At 42.4% G+C, this 13,673-nt stretch overlaps 1 protein-coding gene across 1 annotated transcript in view; it reads right to left on the reverse strand.

The window, feature by feature from the left end:
* The window catches only part of FMN2 (formin 2), a 251,351-nt gene that overhangs the window by 213,024 nt on the left and 24,654 nt on the right, over positions 1–13,673 (reverse strand). The window contains 1 exon segment of the mRNA XM_019549808.1: positions 3,719–3,885. Within this exon segment, the coding sequence (XP_019405353.1) occupies positions 3,719–3,885 (167 nt within the window).

Genomic DNA, 13,673 nt, shown 5'->3' on the forward strand with positions numbered 1-13,673 from the left:
GGGTTGCCCTCTTGGAACCAGAAAAAAAAACCCAAATCATACACTGAAAGTCAAACAACTACTAGAACATACTATAATTTTATTACAAAAAACATTTTTGTCATGATTTGTGTTTGCGTAGTGTACATAGCAGTGATTATATAATAACTCAAAAATAAGTTCTTAGTTTTGTATAATGTATGCATGGTGTGTTGGGGGTATGTTTGTATGGTATATATGATGGGTGTATGATGGATGCATATGGTGGAGTGTGGGAGGGTTGTGAGGGAGTGTGGCTGTGTGGGGGGCATAAGATATGTTGGGGGGTGCATATGTGGGGGGGTGGGGGCAGGGAGGGGTGTGAAGGAGGTTGGAGGAAGTGGTGACCCCTCCACACTCCTCCTGTAATGCAGCAGCAGGTAGGGCACTCGGGGTGCAGATGCCCAGTGGGGCACAGCTCTGGCCAGTGCTGCACATCACAGCGAGGGGAAGAGCCTCGGAGCAGCTGCCAGTATCACTCATGTGCATTCCATGGACTCTCACTGTAGGGAGAGAAGCCTCATGTGATGGAGTCTGGTGCCTTCCCTGCCAGGGCTGCACAGCACCAGAGAAAAGCCTCAGGTCCTGGAGCTGGCTGCCTTCCTTGCAGGGGCTATGCTGCACAGGAGGGAAGTTACAGGCAGGGAAGGCAGATAGCTCCAAAGCCTGAAGTTTCTATCTGGTGCTGTGCAGCCCTGGCAGGGAAGACACTTCATCAAATTAATCTTCTGCAGTGAAATGTGTGTTCAACTAGTCTTTAATTTATTTCTTCACAGGCACTGAAAAACATTATCAGAGGAATGATGCTCCAAGTAGACCAAATGGTGTGGGATAGAAGGAAGGAAATGTTCAAATTTCGTTCAATTATGGTAATTTTACTTTTGTACTTGTACTAGTTGAACCTGTGCTTTGCTGAGGAAGATTAATTTGATATTTTTTATTTTTTATAACCTTCTGTCAAAATCATTAGGGCTGTGCGAAGCTCCAGGGGCTGATTCGATTCAGAGGAGATTCAGCCCGATTTGGCGACTGATTCTCTGAATCTGAATCGAATCGGGAGACCAATAAAAAGGTTCAAGTCAATTCAGAAAAGATTTGGAGAGCTTTGGAGATTTGAACACTCCCTACTCGCTGCTGCGGGGAGCTGGACCTGGGCTCTGTGCCAGTAAGTAGGGGGCGGAGGGGGGGGCTGGAGGAGAGGGTAATCCATGGGGGGACCTGCACCAGGCCCCATCCCCTGCCTGCTCCCCCAGCCACCTTGAGCACCCGCCCAACTCCTGCCCACTCGCCCAGCCCATCATTGGCTGCTCCGCCCGGGCCTAAGGTTCTGGCACTTGGAAGAAAAAAGAAGCCCCATACTCACTGACTGCTTCAGTGGCCATCAGGGCTTCTAGGAGCTTGTGGCAGAGCCTGCCATGCAGGGCAGGGCAGTGGGGGACAGCAGGGATTGCCCCCCACCCCACCTAGCAGGAGCCAGCAACTGCAGGGGTTTTTTTTTCTTCTTCTTTTTTTAAAGATCCAGGATGCTGGGCCCAGGTGGGGGACACAGCCTGTTTGAGGAGATTTCCCAGCCAGGGCTGCACAGCACCAGAAAGAAACTTCAGGCTGTGAAGCTATCTGGCTTTTCTCCTGTGCAGCATAGCCCCAGCAAGGAGAGCCAGCTCCATCACCTGAGGCTTCTCTCTGATGCTGTGCAGCCCTGGCAGCAAAAACACCTGGCTCCAGCACATGAGGCTTCCCTCCCTGGTGTGCGAGTGCAGAGAATGCACATGAGAGGCAGGGAGCACCAATGATACAGGCAGCTGCTCTGATGCTATGCCCTTCGCTGCAATGTGCAGCACTGCCTGAGGTTTTCCCCGCTGGACACCTGCACCCTAAGCACCCTGCCTGCTGCTGCATCATGGGAGGAGTGTGGAGGGGTCCCCACACCCCCCCAACCTCCCTCACACCCACATCTGCTCCCACAATCCACATATACACAACTCCCTGACATACCATATGCCCCCAACACACACATCCTCACAACCCCTCCCACATACTTCCACACTCCACCATACACACATATCACACATACCACAAACACATACCCCCCCACACCAATACTACACATACCCCACACGCATACCATATACAAAACTAAGAATTTATTTCTGAGTTATTATGTAGTCACCTCTATATACACTACATAAACACTAATCATGACAAAAAATATTTTTTGTAATAAAATTAAAATAGATTCTAGTAGTTGTTTGACTTGCAGTGTATGATTTTTTTTTTGGGGTTCCAAGATGACAACCCCCACTCCCAAAAAGAGTATTTCTGGGGGGTAAGGGGAAAGACTTCTGGTGACAAAGGTCAGGATCTAGGGGGTGGGACTTCCAGTCCCAAAATGGTGACAAGGGGGTGTGGTGACTGTCAATGGGTGGGACTACCACGCAGACCTCAACAGCTCACCAAAACTCATTAAGCAACCCTCCACCCAAAATAGTTGCCTGTCCCTGGCATAGGCTGACATTTCTGGCTTCTGGAATGAGAGATTTAATTTATATAAATAATTGTCAAATCACTGCTTAGAGAAGGCATTTAGTTTGAGACAAAGTCTTAAAGTTCCCTCCCAATCATACTAGGTGTCCTTGGGCAAGTTATACAGCTACTTTAGATCCCTTAAGTTTAAGAGACTGAATATAAGCATTTCACAAAGGTATTGTGAGGATTAATTAATATTAAATACACAATTTTAATATGTGAATGCAGAGAAAAGAGATGAATTACCTTAATCCAAGGAAGCTAAAACAAGGGTAACTCAAAGTTTTGGCTCTGTAGGACAGGTGAATGGTGTGGGGCTGGTCTGTAAGCTGGACAAGGGCCTGTGCCAACCCCATCCAAACCAGATATGGCTCCAGGGCCCTACACTGCCCTTCACACCCATCTACCATGCAACACTGTAGCCCATGATACTCCCCGCCATGGGCCAGATGACACAGCACTGGGGGCCAATCATCCCTGAGCTAGAATAAAAACACATGCTAACCATAACGCTGTGTGATAAAGCTCATACCTACATTGAATAACTGAAATAGGTGTGCTGTATAAGACTACAATATTATTAAAATAATGGTAGCAGTAAACTGTTACCCTACTACTTCTCCACAATACAAACAAGTGGAGCAGTTATAATGCTCAGGTAAGTGTTATATGGCTGCAGGCAGATCACAGATGTAGATGATAAAGTAGTTAAAATGTCAACAACATTTCTATTCTACTGTGAGTAGCAATTGGAAGTTTCAGGAAAAGGGAAAACAACCAGACAAAAAGACCTAAAATAGACATCCCATTCATGCTACATGGAGTTTCAGACCTGGCTGCAATGTTTAGCAACCCACTAAAAATGAAGAGGTATAGTACAAAATGGTAAAAGGCAGCCAGTACAGAATGCCGTTGTGGCAAAAGTTGTCATTTGCCATCAAACATTAAGGGAAAGAGAATGCAACTATTTCTATCTTATTTTGTATTTTAAAATCTAGATTTATCCCATCATCAAATTATACCAACCTCTTGTCCAAGGTTTAATTACCAACAATTATTACCACAAGGTAACTTTAATTATCCAAGGAAAGTACTGGTTTCTAAGCACATTTTAATGAATCATAAGCCACTGATAATTACAATTCTTAAGGAATTATTTTTTTCTGAAACTTACATCAAACGTAGGTGTGCTTTGCTGTGCATTCTGATTACATGGCTCTCTGAAACAGTCACTGAAGGGAAGCAGTAGACCCATTGCAATAATCCGAGAACATAGCTTCTCTGCTTCTTCCTGTGGCGCATTCTCCTGCTGGCTAAAGAGCTTTTCCAACAGAGTTCGCCCTGCCAAGTTAATATAATAGATCATCAATAATCTGTAACTATGTAGAATTCATAAAAAAAAAAAAAGCTTAAGCAATTCTTTCTAATGCATTAAAAATCTCCACAGCATAATACTGTGAACATCAGGTATACCAATATATTATAAAATTCAGCTGAAAACCACCCCCCATAGCATACTCTTTTGTGTGATAGTTAAGGATAATTTGGACGGAAGTTGCATTTTTACTATTTGGGGATTTCACAAGGAAAAATTATAATATCAAGTTGATTCAAGTGACCCAGCAGCTTTACTGTACCGATAAAAATATTGAGGTGCCATTCTACAATCTGTTTCTCAATATGAGGCCCACAAACAAATCATTTGGATTCAGCCACTTAGCTTTACCACAGGCTTTCCAAAGCCAAGTGTATATTGAATCATCTTCCAGATGGGGAAAGTGAGTTACTACCCAAAGGTGAAGCAACTTAAAGTTAGGACCATGTTGCATGTCACACTTAATGTGTTACTATAACTGTTAACTGCACTTATAATGTGAGCACCCATGCATTCAAGCTACAAAACAGATGCTAAGTGCAATTATATTGTAGCAAAGTTTCATGGGAGTTATCTCCAGGTCATATTAAATAACACTTGTTCACTTATCATCTAATGGCTCTACAGAGATAATAAGATTCAAGATTCTGGTGCAGTGTGGGGACTGGCAGCAGGACTGTAACACCCCTCCTTACCCCACACCCCCACCCCAGTTCAGTTCTTCATATCCCCCTTCACCCACTGCCAGCAGCAGAGACCCAGGCTGCCCCAGTGCACCAGGGCAAGGGCTTCTTATGTAGGTAATGCAAACTCCACCCCTGTCTAAAGCAGCCTGAAATTGTAGTAAGCATTACTGTGCCATATTTAAAGTTAGAAGGCATTCTAAGTAGTCACATGCTTACTACAGTCTAAATAAAAACACATGCCAAGTGTCCTTGAGACAAGACACTTACACAGTAAACCATTTTAGAGTCAAGAATGGTCTGGTCTCACACTGCTCTGTTCTCAAAGTCCTAGCTTCAGCCTTTACTATCAAGAGGACCACACAAAAAGCACATTACGATCTTTCATTAAGAGGTGCTCTATTTCTTCCTCTCCATTTGGCACCAGTGAGGACACATCTGGAGTACTGTGTCCAGCTTTGGATCCCCCTTACAGAAAGGATATGGACAAATTGGAGAGAGTTCAGCGGAGAGCAACAAAAACGGGTAGGGGGCTGGAGCGCATGACTTCTGAGAAGAGGCTGAGGGATCTGGGCTTATTTAGTCTGCAGAAAAGAAACTGAGGGGAGATTTAAAAACAGCTTTTAGCTCCATCCTCTTTGGAACAGTCCTTCAGGTAGTTACACTGTTCTCTGTGGTGGCAGATGACAAAACAAGGAGCAAAGATATCAATTTGCTGTAAGGGAAGTTTAGGTTAGATATTAGGAAAAACTCTCTCACACTGGAACAGGTTACCCAGAAAGGTTCTGGACTCTCTATCCTTGGAGGTTATTAAGACTTGGCTAGACCTAGTCAACGGGGATGATCTAGCTGGAGATGGTTGTGCTTTGAGCAGGGCCTCAGACTCAGTGACCTCTTGAGTTCCCTTCCTACCCTCATTTTGTATGATTCTATGACTTCTGGGGGAAAGTATCACACCATTAAAAAAATAAAATCTAGGAATTACTCCAATTTAAGAACAGAATTAAGGGAATTCTATAGTAGCATAATGTTGCATATCATAACAATGCAACATAATAACAAATGCACGTTCAACAAATTTTCTAAAGCCTGCATTTTATGACTCCTGAAATGTAGAGGTTTTCCAGTGTTACAAGCAGCACATGACCCTAATTCATGTATTACCTTAATTTCAGGTGGCATAAGTCTACTGCATTTAAAATTATTTAATTGCATTTTAAAATGTTGGTCTTTATTCTACAGGGCTTAAGGACTGAAAATTCTTAAAAGCCATTTCTGGATAGAGAACCAATTTTAGATTTTTTGTCTTTCTTGATAACACAGCATAGCCCAGTGGTTCAAGTACTGACCAGCAAGAAAGTTTGCCTTTATTATACCCTACACAACCAATTTATTTTCTGAAAAAATGGTGTAACACCTTACAGGTCATGTAACTAAAACAGAGAGAAGAGAGACAAGATATAAGCCTCTTCCATGACTTTTGATTCCTTTTGCCTCTAGACAAATACAGCTACAACAAAGATACCTGACACATGGAAGATATCAAATTTTCGCAATTTTTTAAATGAAAAGTTCATACTTTTACAAGTAGGAAGCATTTTATCATTGGAGTTGCTAACACCAGGCTTCCACTATTGTTTGAGTAAATTTGCATCTCTCAGAGCACAGAAACACAGATACATCACCACAGAAGAAAGTCCTGCACAGAAGAGCTTTCCACCTTTCCACTCTTCTGTGAAATATGAAACATCGCAACCTGAAGGAAATATGCCTCTACATCTAGCTTGCCAACTTTGAGGTAAAAACTATTCCAACTTTTCTCTGTGCCTAACTTGGACAAAATGAACTATTCCAAACAGGAGATTTTGCCATACCTTCAGCTCTCCTGTAAAATATTCATTTTCACATTTACCTAGGAGAACTCTTATGATCTCTGCACTCTCCTATGCCTGATGAAAGGTGAGTGTGCCTGAAAGCATGAAGATAAATACAATAATTTATTTGCAAATATCTAGTTGGTCTAATACAAGATATCACCCCTCTTCTATGAGTTTTGATTCCCGTAAGAAAAGATACAAACACAAAATGTCTTCCTCTGAATTGTTTCCTCATACATAGTTTATTGTATACTGCAGGGGTGGGCAATTATTTAGGCCGGCAGGCCACTTAATCAGTTTTGGTGAGCTGTTGAGGGCCACACACAAAATCTTTTAGAAGATATCATTTTAACAAGTTATAAATAAAAACAAATCATACACTAAAAAAACCCCAAACTTCTACTATAAAATATTTTAATTGTAGTTTACAAACTATTTTTGTCCTAATTGATGCGTTTTTGAATAGTATATATAGAAGCAATTGCATAACAGCTCAAAATAGTCTAACTCATATATTGTGAGCATTGGGGTTTGTAAGGGGAAGGAGAGTATTGCACATATGTATGAGGGTTAGGAGGAGGACGAGGGGGAGGCTGCCCACGTAGTAGGTTCCAGGAACTGGTAAGGGATGCAAGGAAGGAGGGAAGGATGGGGGTGAGGGGGCTGGGAGGCAGGGGGTATTTACAGCAGAACTCACTTGGGTGGTGCAGTGCAGCTGCAAGTATAGTCCAGTCTCACCCCCTATCTAGCCCGTGGCTGCTCTCACAACACTTCACATTGGGCCAAGCTCCACCAGCTCCTTCCTGGTGCAGCCCACACCTGCAGATGGCACCACCCTGACCTCGGCTCCAGGCAGTGTACAGCTTCTCGTTGGGGCGCCTGGCCACCCACGGATGACTGCTCATCTTGCTGTGGGGGCAAGTGGGTGGAAGACAGCTGGGATCTGAAGCTGGAGCCCCACACACTGGGACAACAGCAGCTTCCCCCCTGCATGACTGGACATCCATAGGAGTTACTGTAAGTTACACCCAGTATGCACCCCCATGGATGTCACTGCCTCCCTGCACTACCTACTGCCCAGAGCAGTGCAGCAGGGACAGGAGGAGCCACTGGAGGTGGGGAGGCTGAGCAGTACCTGGGTGGCTACAGCAGCAGCACTGTGTGCTTTGGCTGGGGCTGTCAGCAGGAGCAGGTTGGGGGCAGCTGGGAGCATGGTGTGAGTTGCCTCAGGTGCAGGTTGCCCCAGGTGGGAATCACATGGAGCTTGGCCCCATGCAGAGTGTCACTGGGGCAGCCATGGACCAGATACAATCAGCTAGTGGGCCAGATCCAGCCTATAGGCTGCACTTTACCCATGCCTGCTCTACTGTAACCCCCAGATCTTTCTCCATAGTAAGGCAACCTAGCCAATCATTCCCCAGTCTCCATTTGTGCTTACAAATAGTTCTGTCCCAAGTGCAAGACTTGGCACTTGTCCTTGTTGAATCACATATCTTTGATTTTGGACCATTTCCCCAGTCTACCCAGGTCATTCTGGATCTTTGCCCTACCTCCAGCATGTCTGCAACTCTATCCAACTTGGTATCATCCAGAAATTCCCTGAGTGTGAATTCACTAAGCAGGTACTCAGTCCCATCCTCCAAATCATGAAGACATTAAATAATATTTGGGGTCAGGACAGACTCCTGGAAAACTCCACTTGATGCTTTCTTACAAATAAACAGCGAGTCCCTAACGACTACTCACTGAGCACAGTGATTCAAACAATCATGTCCACTTTACAGTAAGTCTTAAAATTGTTTTAAAAATAAAATTGCAACAAGGGAAATTCAGTGTGGATATGGAGAAGAACTCTCTCATGATGAAGGATGTTAGGCACTAAAATAAAATCCTGGAAAGGTGTCAAATTGGTAAGTTTATAGACACATTCTCAGACAATACAAGCTTCTTCATATTAGATCAAAGTTCTAAGTACAACCAGTGATTTTTGGGGTCCAACTTGAAACCCATGATAAAATGTGTCAAGGAGGAAACTAGCCCCCTTTAAGGTGTTAAATCAGAACTTTTAACTTAGATTTTATAAATCTAAGACGCATAAAAGTATATACCCTACACCACTATTTTAAGAAGTTGTAAACTGTACTTGAAATCAGACCAAAAGTGGTAAATTTGATGGTCCTTAAAATGGCACCTCCATTGCCAGTCTTACCTTGAACACACTGGGAATAGAATACCATACTTGATTAAAATCTTAGAACATCTATACATGTGCTCTGAAAGATGCTCGAATTAAAGTGCCTGTAGTGTCGCATTTATTCAGCTACCTTCAGAATGGTGGTGGGGCTCTTTAAGTAAAGCATGTTCAATGAACTTTAGTTAAAGCTCCCCCACCACCATTTTGAAATGGGGGCACTCTGAATACACATGATTCAAAGGTTGCTGGAATACACTGAATAGCACACTACAGCAGACTCGATTAATCAAGTTGGATCCAGTGTGCGCTAATTAGCACGTCTCAGAACAGAGCACCATCACAAATATAGATGGCCTTAGTTGCCATTTACTCAGTTGTTTAATATATATAATAATAATAAACCATGAAATCTGGTTCAATGATCAGATAAGAGATTCAAAAAAAAAAAAAAGATAATTTATCTATACATACACATATATACATACATACACATACATAAACACACACACACACAAATATGTGTAAATTATTTCTCGATTTTTCAAATCTCTTATCTGATCATTAAACCAAACTTTACAGTTTAATAGGCACAATTCCTTAAATATAGGGAAGCTTTCTAATGATCAAATTAAAGTTACATTATGCATTTCTCTTGCCATGGTATCGGTACTTGACATATTCTGTCCAATCTGCCATCAAACTAAATGCATTTTCAATAGCAGTTATCATCATAAGGAACATAAAGATATCTTAATTTGAAGACGTTATCTAAAAATAGGTAGGGGGTAGGGAAGGAATTTGTTTGGCTTCATCTTTTCAGCAGATTTAAGGACAGTTTAGAACTATTTCAAAATTGATCTCTTGGCTCAAGATACTAATAAGAATTACCAACATGACTGTAATCATACTTGGACAAATCTCTGCTCTAATAATACCTATGTCATTTGGAATTACTGCACATGCAAATCAAGTCAAATACACATTCTAGCAATTAAGAATATGTCTTAACAAGTGAAAGCTTAAATGATATTTAATTGTCAATGCATGTAGAAATAGTTTCATGCTGAACAGCTGTGAAGAATGCTATATTAACACTTAATGGGGCATATATTTAAAAAGAATTACTGGACTGAATATTTATGTAAGATGTTAACCTGTTTAAGGTTTCTGTGCATAAATTACCTTGTGTTAAAGAAACAGATTGACCAGCTTTATGTTACTACTACTACCCACAGAGGTAAAATAAAATAAAAATCCAGCCATACTTCCCTTCAAAATTATAAAGGCAAAACATGGAATTAAGTATCTTTTATAACAACATTGCTATTATTAATAAACAATAACATGAATAATAAAATCCAGCCCGTTTGCCTTTTGCTGATCTCCCAATTTCAGCTGGAACCCCTTAGAATACAGTAGCTACAGGTATGATGAAGCCAATGCAAGTGGGAAGGGTTGGAGAACAGTGGTTAACAGCTACTATTTCTGAGAACAGAAAACCTTTTTTTTTTGTTTTGTTTTGTATTTTTTAAAAGGCCTATCCTTGTTTTGGGCATCTGAAGTCTGCTCTGCATCTGTTTTCAAGTACAAACAGATGCTGTCACTGCAGCTGAAGTTTTCATTTTCCACAGTTACCAGTAAAAATTTGGTGGTGCTGAAAATTCTAAGTACCAGTGGGATTCTCTGTTGATGCTATGCACTTTGAATCTATTCAAATTAAACATTAATGTAAGCAAAGCAAACCATGCAACAGATTTAAGAAGTGTTTTTTTGTTCAACATTCACTTCTAAAAATGAACTCATTCTTTAAGCCAGTGATTCTCAACCAGGGTCCCATTACTGTTGGCATTGTATTTATAACCCAGATGCCTTGTTCTGGGGGGACCCATAACCCTCAGACTTACTGTGACCTTTCCACTTGATAATAGGCAAATTTATTGACACACAGTAATAATACAAGAAATTCTGTAGCTACCAATCCTAGAGCTGTCATCAGAATCAAGATATGTCTGGCCAAGATGAGAGCTTCACTCTGAGGTTCTCTCTTGAATGCGAAATGTCAACAGCCTGGAGGTTAGAGGCTAAAGCCCACCCCCCCTACCAGTGGAGTGTATGACATTAGCTGGTGGTATGCCCTTTGTCCATGGTGCCTCAAGTTCCCCTCTTGGGGACATGGGGCCCTTTGCTATTCTAAGTCCTTTCTTTTCCCCTCCTGATGACTCTTCACCCATGGCTACCACTGATCGGTCTCTCTGTGGTCATCATACTGTTCATGTTCTGTCCTATCAGTACATTCCTTTGTTTCACAAGCCCACCACATGCACACATCCTAATTTGGGCTTTCCAGGTCTTTTCCTGATTTGGTCTGTCTCCTGAAAACTGGAACTTCAGGCCCCTGCTCTCTTGGGCCTTGTGAGCTGCTGCCACCTTATCTCATGTTATATAACAGTGTAGTATATAACCACAATTTACCAGGCCATGTGTATATCCATTGGCCTTGTTGTGTTAGACAGTCTGCCTTAAAGGTTGAGAGAACTGTGTGACTGTGTGACCAGGCCTTTAGAAATCAATTAACCCTTGTTGTCTTGAATGTTTATTCTAATACACACACACTACCTATAAGACAATTCCCAAAAGCAAACCTCTAAATATCATTTTCTAATCATCAATGACATCCCTTCAAGCATACCACACAATGTCAGCACTATTAAGTACACAAACATGATTCACAAGATAAACCCACAGATTTTGAATAGGACTCCATCACTGTGGTCTTTCTGAGTTCTTTACAACAGAACCTTCTTAGGCAACAAGAGTGAAAACTAAGGTGCATTTTCCAAGTGGTGCCTTGAGTCTATCCAGGGATGCCTCGCATCTAAAAAGTTTGACAACCACTGCCTTAAGCATTAAGGTTGAAATCAGATACATTTCAGTTCGCAACAAAAACCAATAAAGCTGGGATTTCAGCCTAAAATTGCAAAACTTCTCTTCATAAATGCAAAACTGACTTTATTGACTGATTCTGTGTTTAAGGCTTCCATTATCACTTTATGCACTTAACTTCCATGTTTATTGCACGTGTTTTCATTCACAGAAGAGAGATCAAAACCCCTAAATCAAGATCTTCCAAATGCATACAGCTAAATCTTGGACTGACTACCATATTTCAATTAAAATGGATTTAAACTTGAATGACAAAAGAGAGGTATTTAATTGGTTTTGTTCTTGACTTCTCTTTTATAATGTAGAAAGATATTATCATATTCTTTCCTCTTTCCTGCCAACTCTGCCCTTCCCACTCAAAATTCTTTGCACTATACTTGAAAACTTCACTTCTGCCCTTTACTTAACTTGAAGAACAAAGATGAGCTCTTTGAAATTCCCAAGTCACATTGTCACTCAAAGCATTAGCCATTCTGTTCTTCCCCCCTCAAATATTAACTAGAGGTGGGAAATAAAATGAAATTTTTAGACAAGAAGAGAAACTCAGTTCAGGTTACAGCATCAATTTAAAAATCACTGTTCAGGTCCTTTTGAAGACCCTTGCCAAAATCCTCCATCAAAGAAAAAACAAACAGGAAAGGTATATTTTAGGTTTGCAGACAATATTAGGGCCCCTGCAGATGTATAGGTAAGGGTGTGATGGCACCTGATGCGTAATCTATACAATCACGCTTCCTGCCATTCCACAAGTGCATGGCAGCAGGTATGACTGTGGAATCACACGAGGTATCCCATCACACCTTACCAACAGGGTAGGAGGAACCTGCAATCATGATCCTGAACTCCCCCTACACCAGCAAGTAGCATGGACTAATGGCTGGGAACTACCTCAGCTAACTGGGTTCCCTGCCAGGGGGGCAAACCTGGCCCCACCTTGAATTAATGGCATCAATGGAACCAGCCACAAAGTTATTCTACATTGATTATGGAATAACTTTGTGGCTTATTCCTTGTTTTATGATACCATTAATTACTGTAATGTGTGGCTGGGTTACAATTTAAGACATGATCAATGAATAAACACACCTTAAGTGAAACGTGTGGCTAAGTCCTTATAAACCTTAAAAGCAGCAATAAACCAGAGAAAAGTGCTTGGTATTTCACTTTATAAGCACATCACATGTTATAATATTCAACATCAAGGGGTTTTTTTTTTTTTTTTTTTTAGGGAGAAGGGGCATTCCAGTATCCCTTTAATATACATGGCAGCTATTTCAGCAAATAATTTGAACTGAATTGTGACAGCACCTATTATATTTTGTCCAGCTTTCTAAGGCTATGTGAAGCTTCAGGTGTATATTCAATTTGGAGAAGATCCAGCTCAATTCAGCAGCCAAATCTCCAAATCTGAATCATACCAGGAGACCAGTTAAGAGGTCCAAATCTACTCAGAAAAGCTTTAGAGATTCAGGCAGTCCCCACTCGCCACCACAGGGAGCTAGACCCAGACTCCGTGCTGATAAGCAGGGGGCAGGGGAGGGGAGGCTGGAGGAGGGGCGAGGGGACCATGGAGGGACCCCCCACCAGGTCTCATCCCCTGCTTGCTCCCCCAGCCCCCTTTCAAGTGGCCCCTGACCCCCAGAAGATCTCCCCCACCTCCCTTGGCTGTCCTGCCCATCCCCAGCTCCCGGCTCTTTAAAAAAAAGGCCCCACTCACCAGCTACTGCTAGGCAGGGGGACAAACCCTGCTGCTCCCCACTGTCCCACACTGTGTGGGGGGCTCTGCCCTGAGTCCTCTAACCCCTACCCCCCCCCACAGGGCTGCCCCACCAACCCCAGCTCACAGCTCTTTAAAAAATAAAATAAAAAAAGCTCCACCCTCACTGGCTGCTGCAGTAGCCATCGGGGCTTCTGGGGGCTTGTGGCAGAGCCACCCACATGATGTGGGGCAGTGGGGTGCAGCAGAGATTGCCCCCCCACCTGGCAGAAGCCAGTGAGTTCAGGCTTTTTGTTTTTTATTTTTTAAGAGCAGGGAGCTGGGGCCACATGAGGCAGCC

Source organism: Crocodylus porosus, unplaced genomic scaffold (genome assembly GCF_001723895.1).
Source record: "Crocodylus porosus isolate Cpor-Errol unplaced genomic scaffold, CroPor_comp1, whole genome shotgun sequence".
Lineage (NCBI taxonomy): Eukaryota > Metazoa > Chordata > Crocodylia > Crocodylidae > Crocodylus > Crocodylus porosus.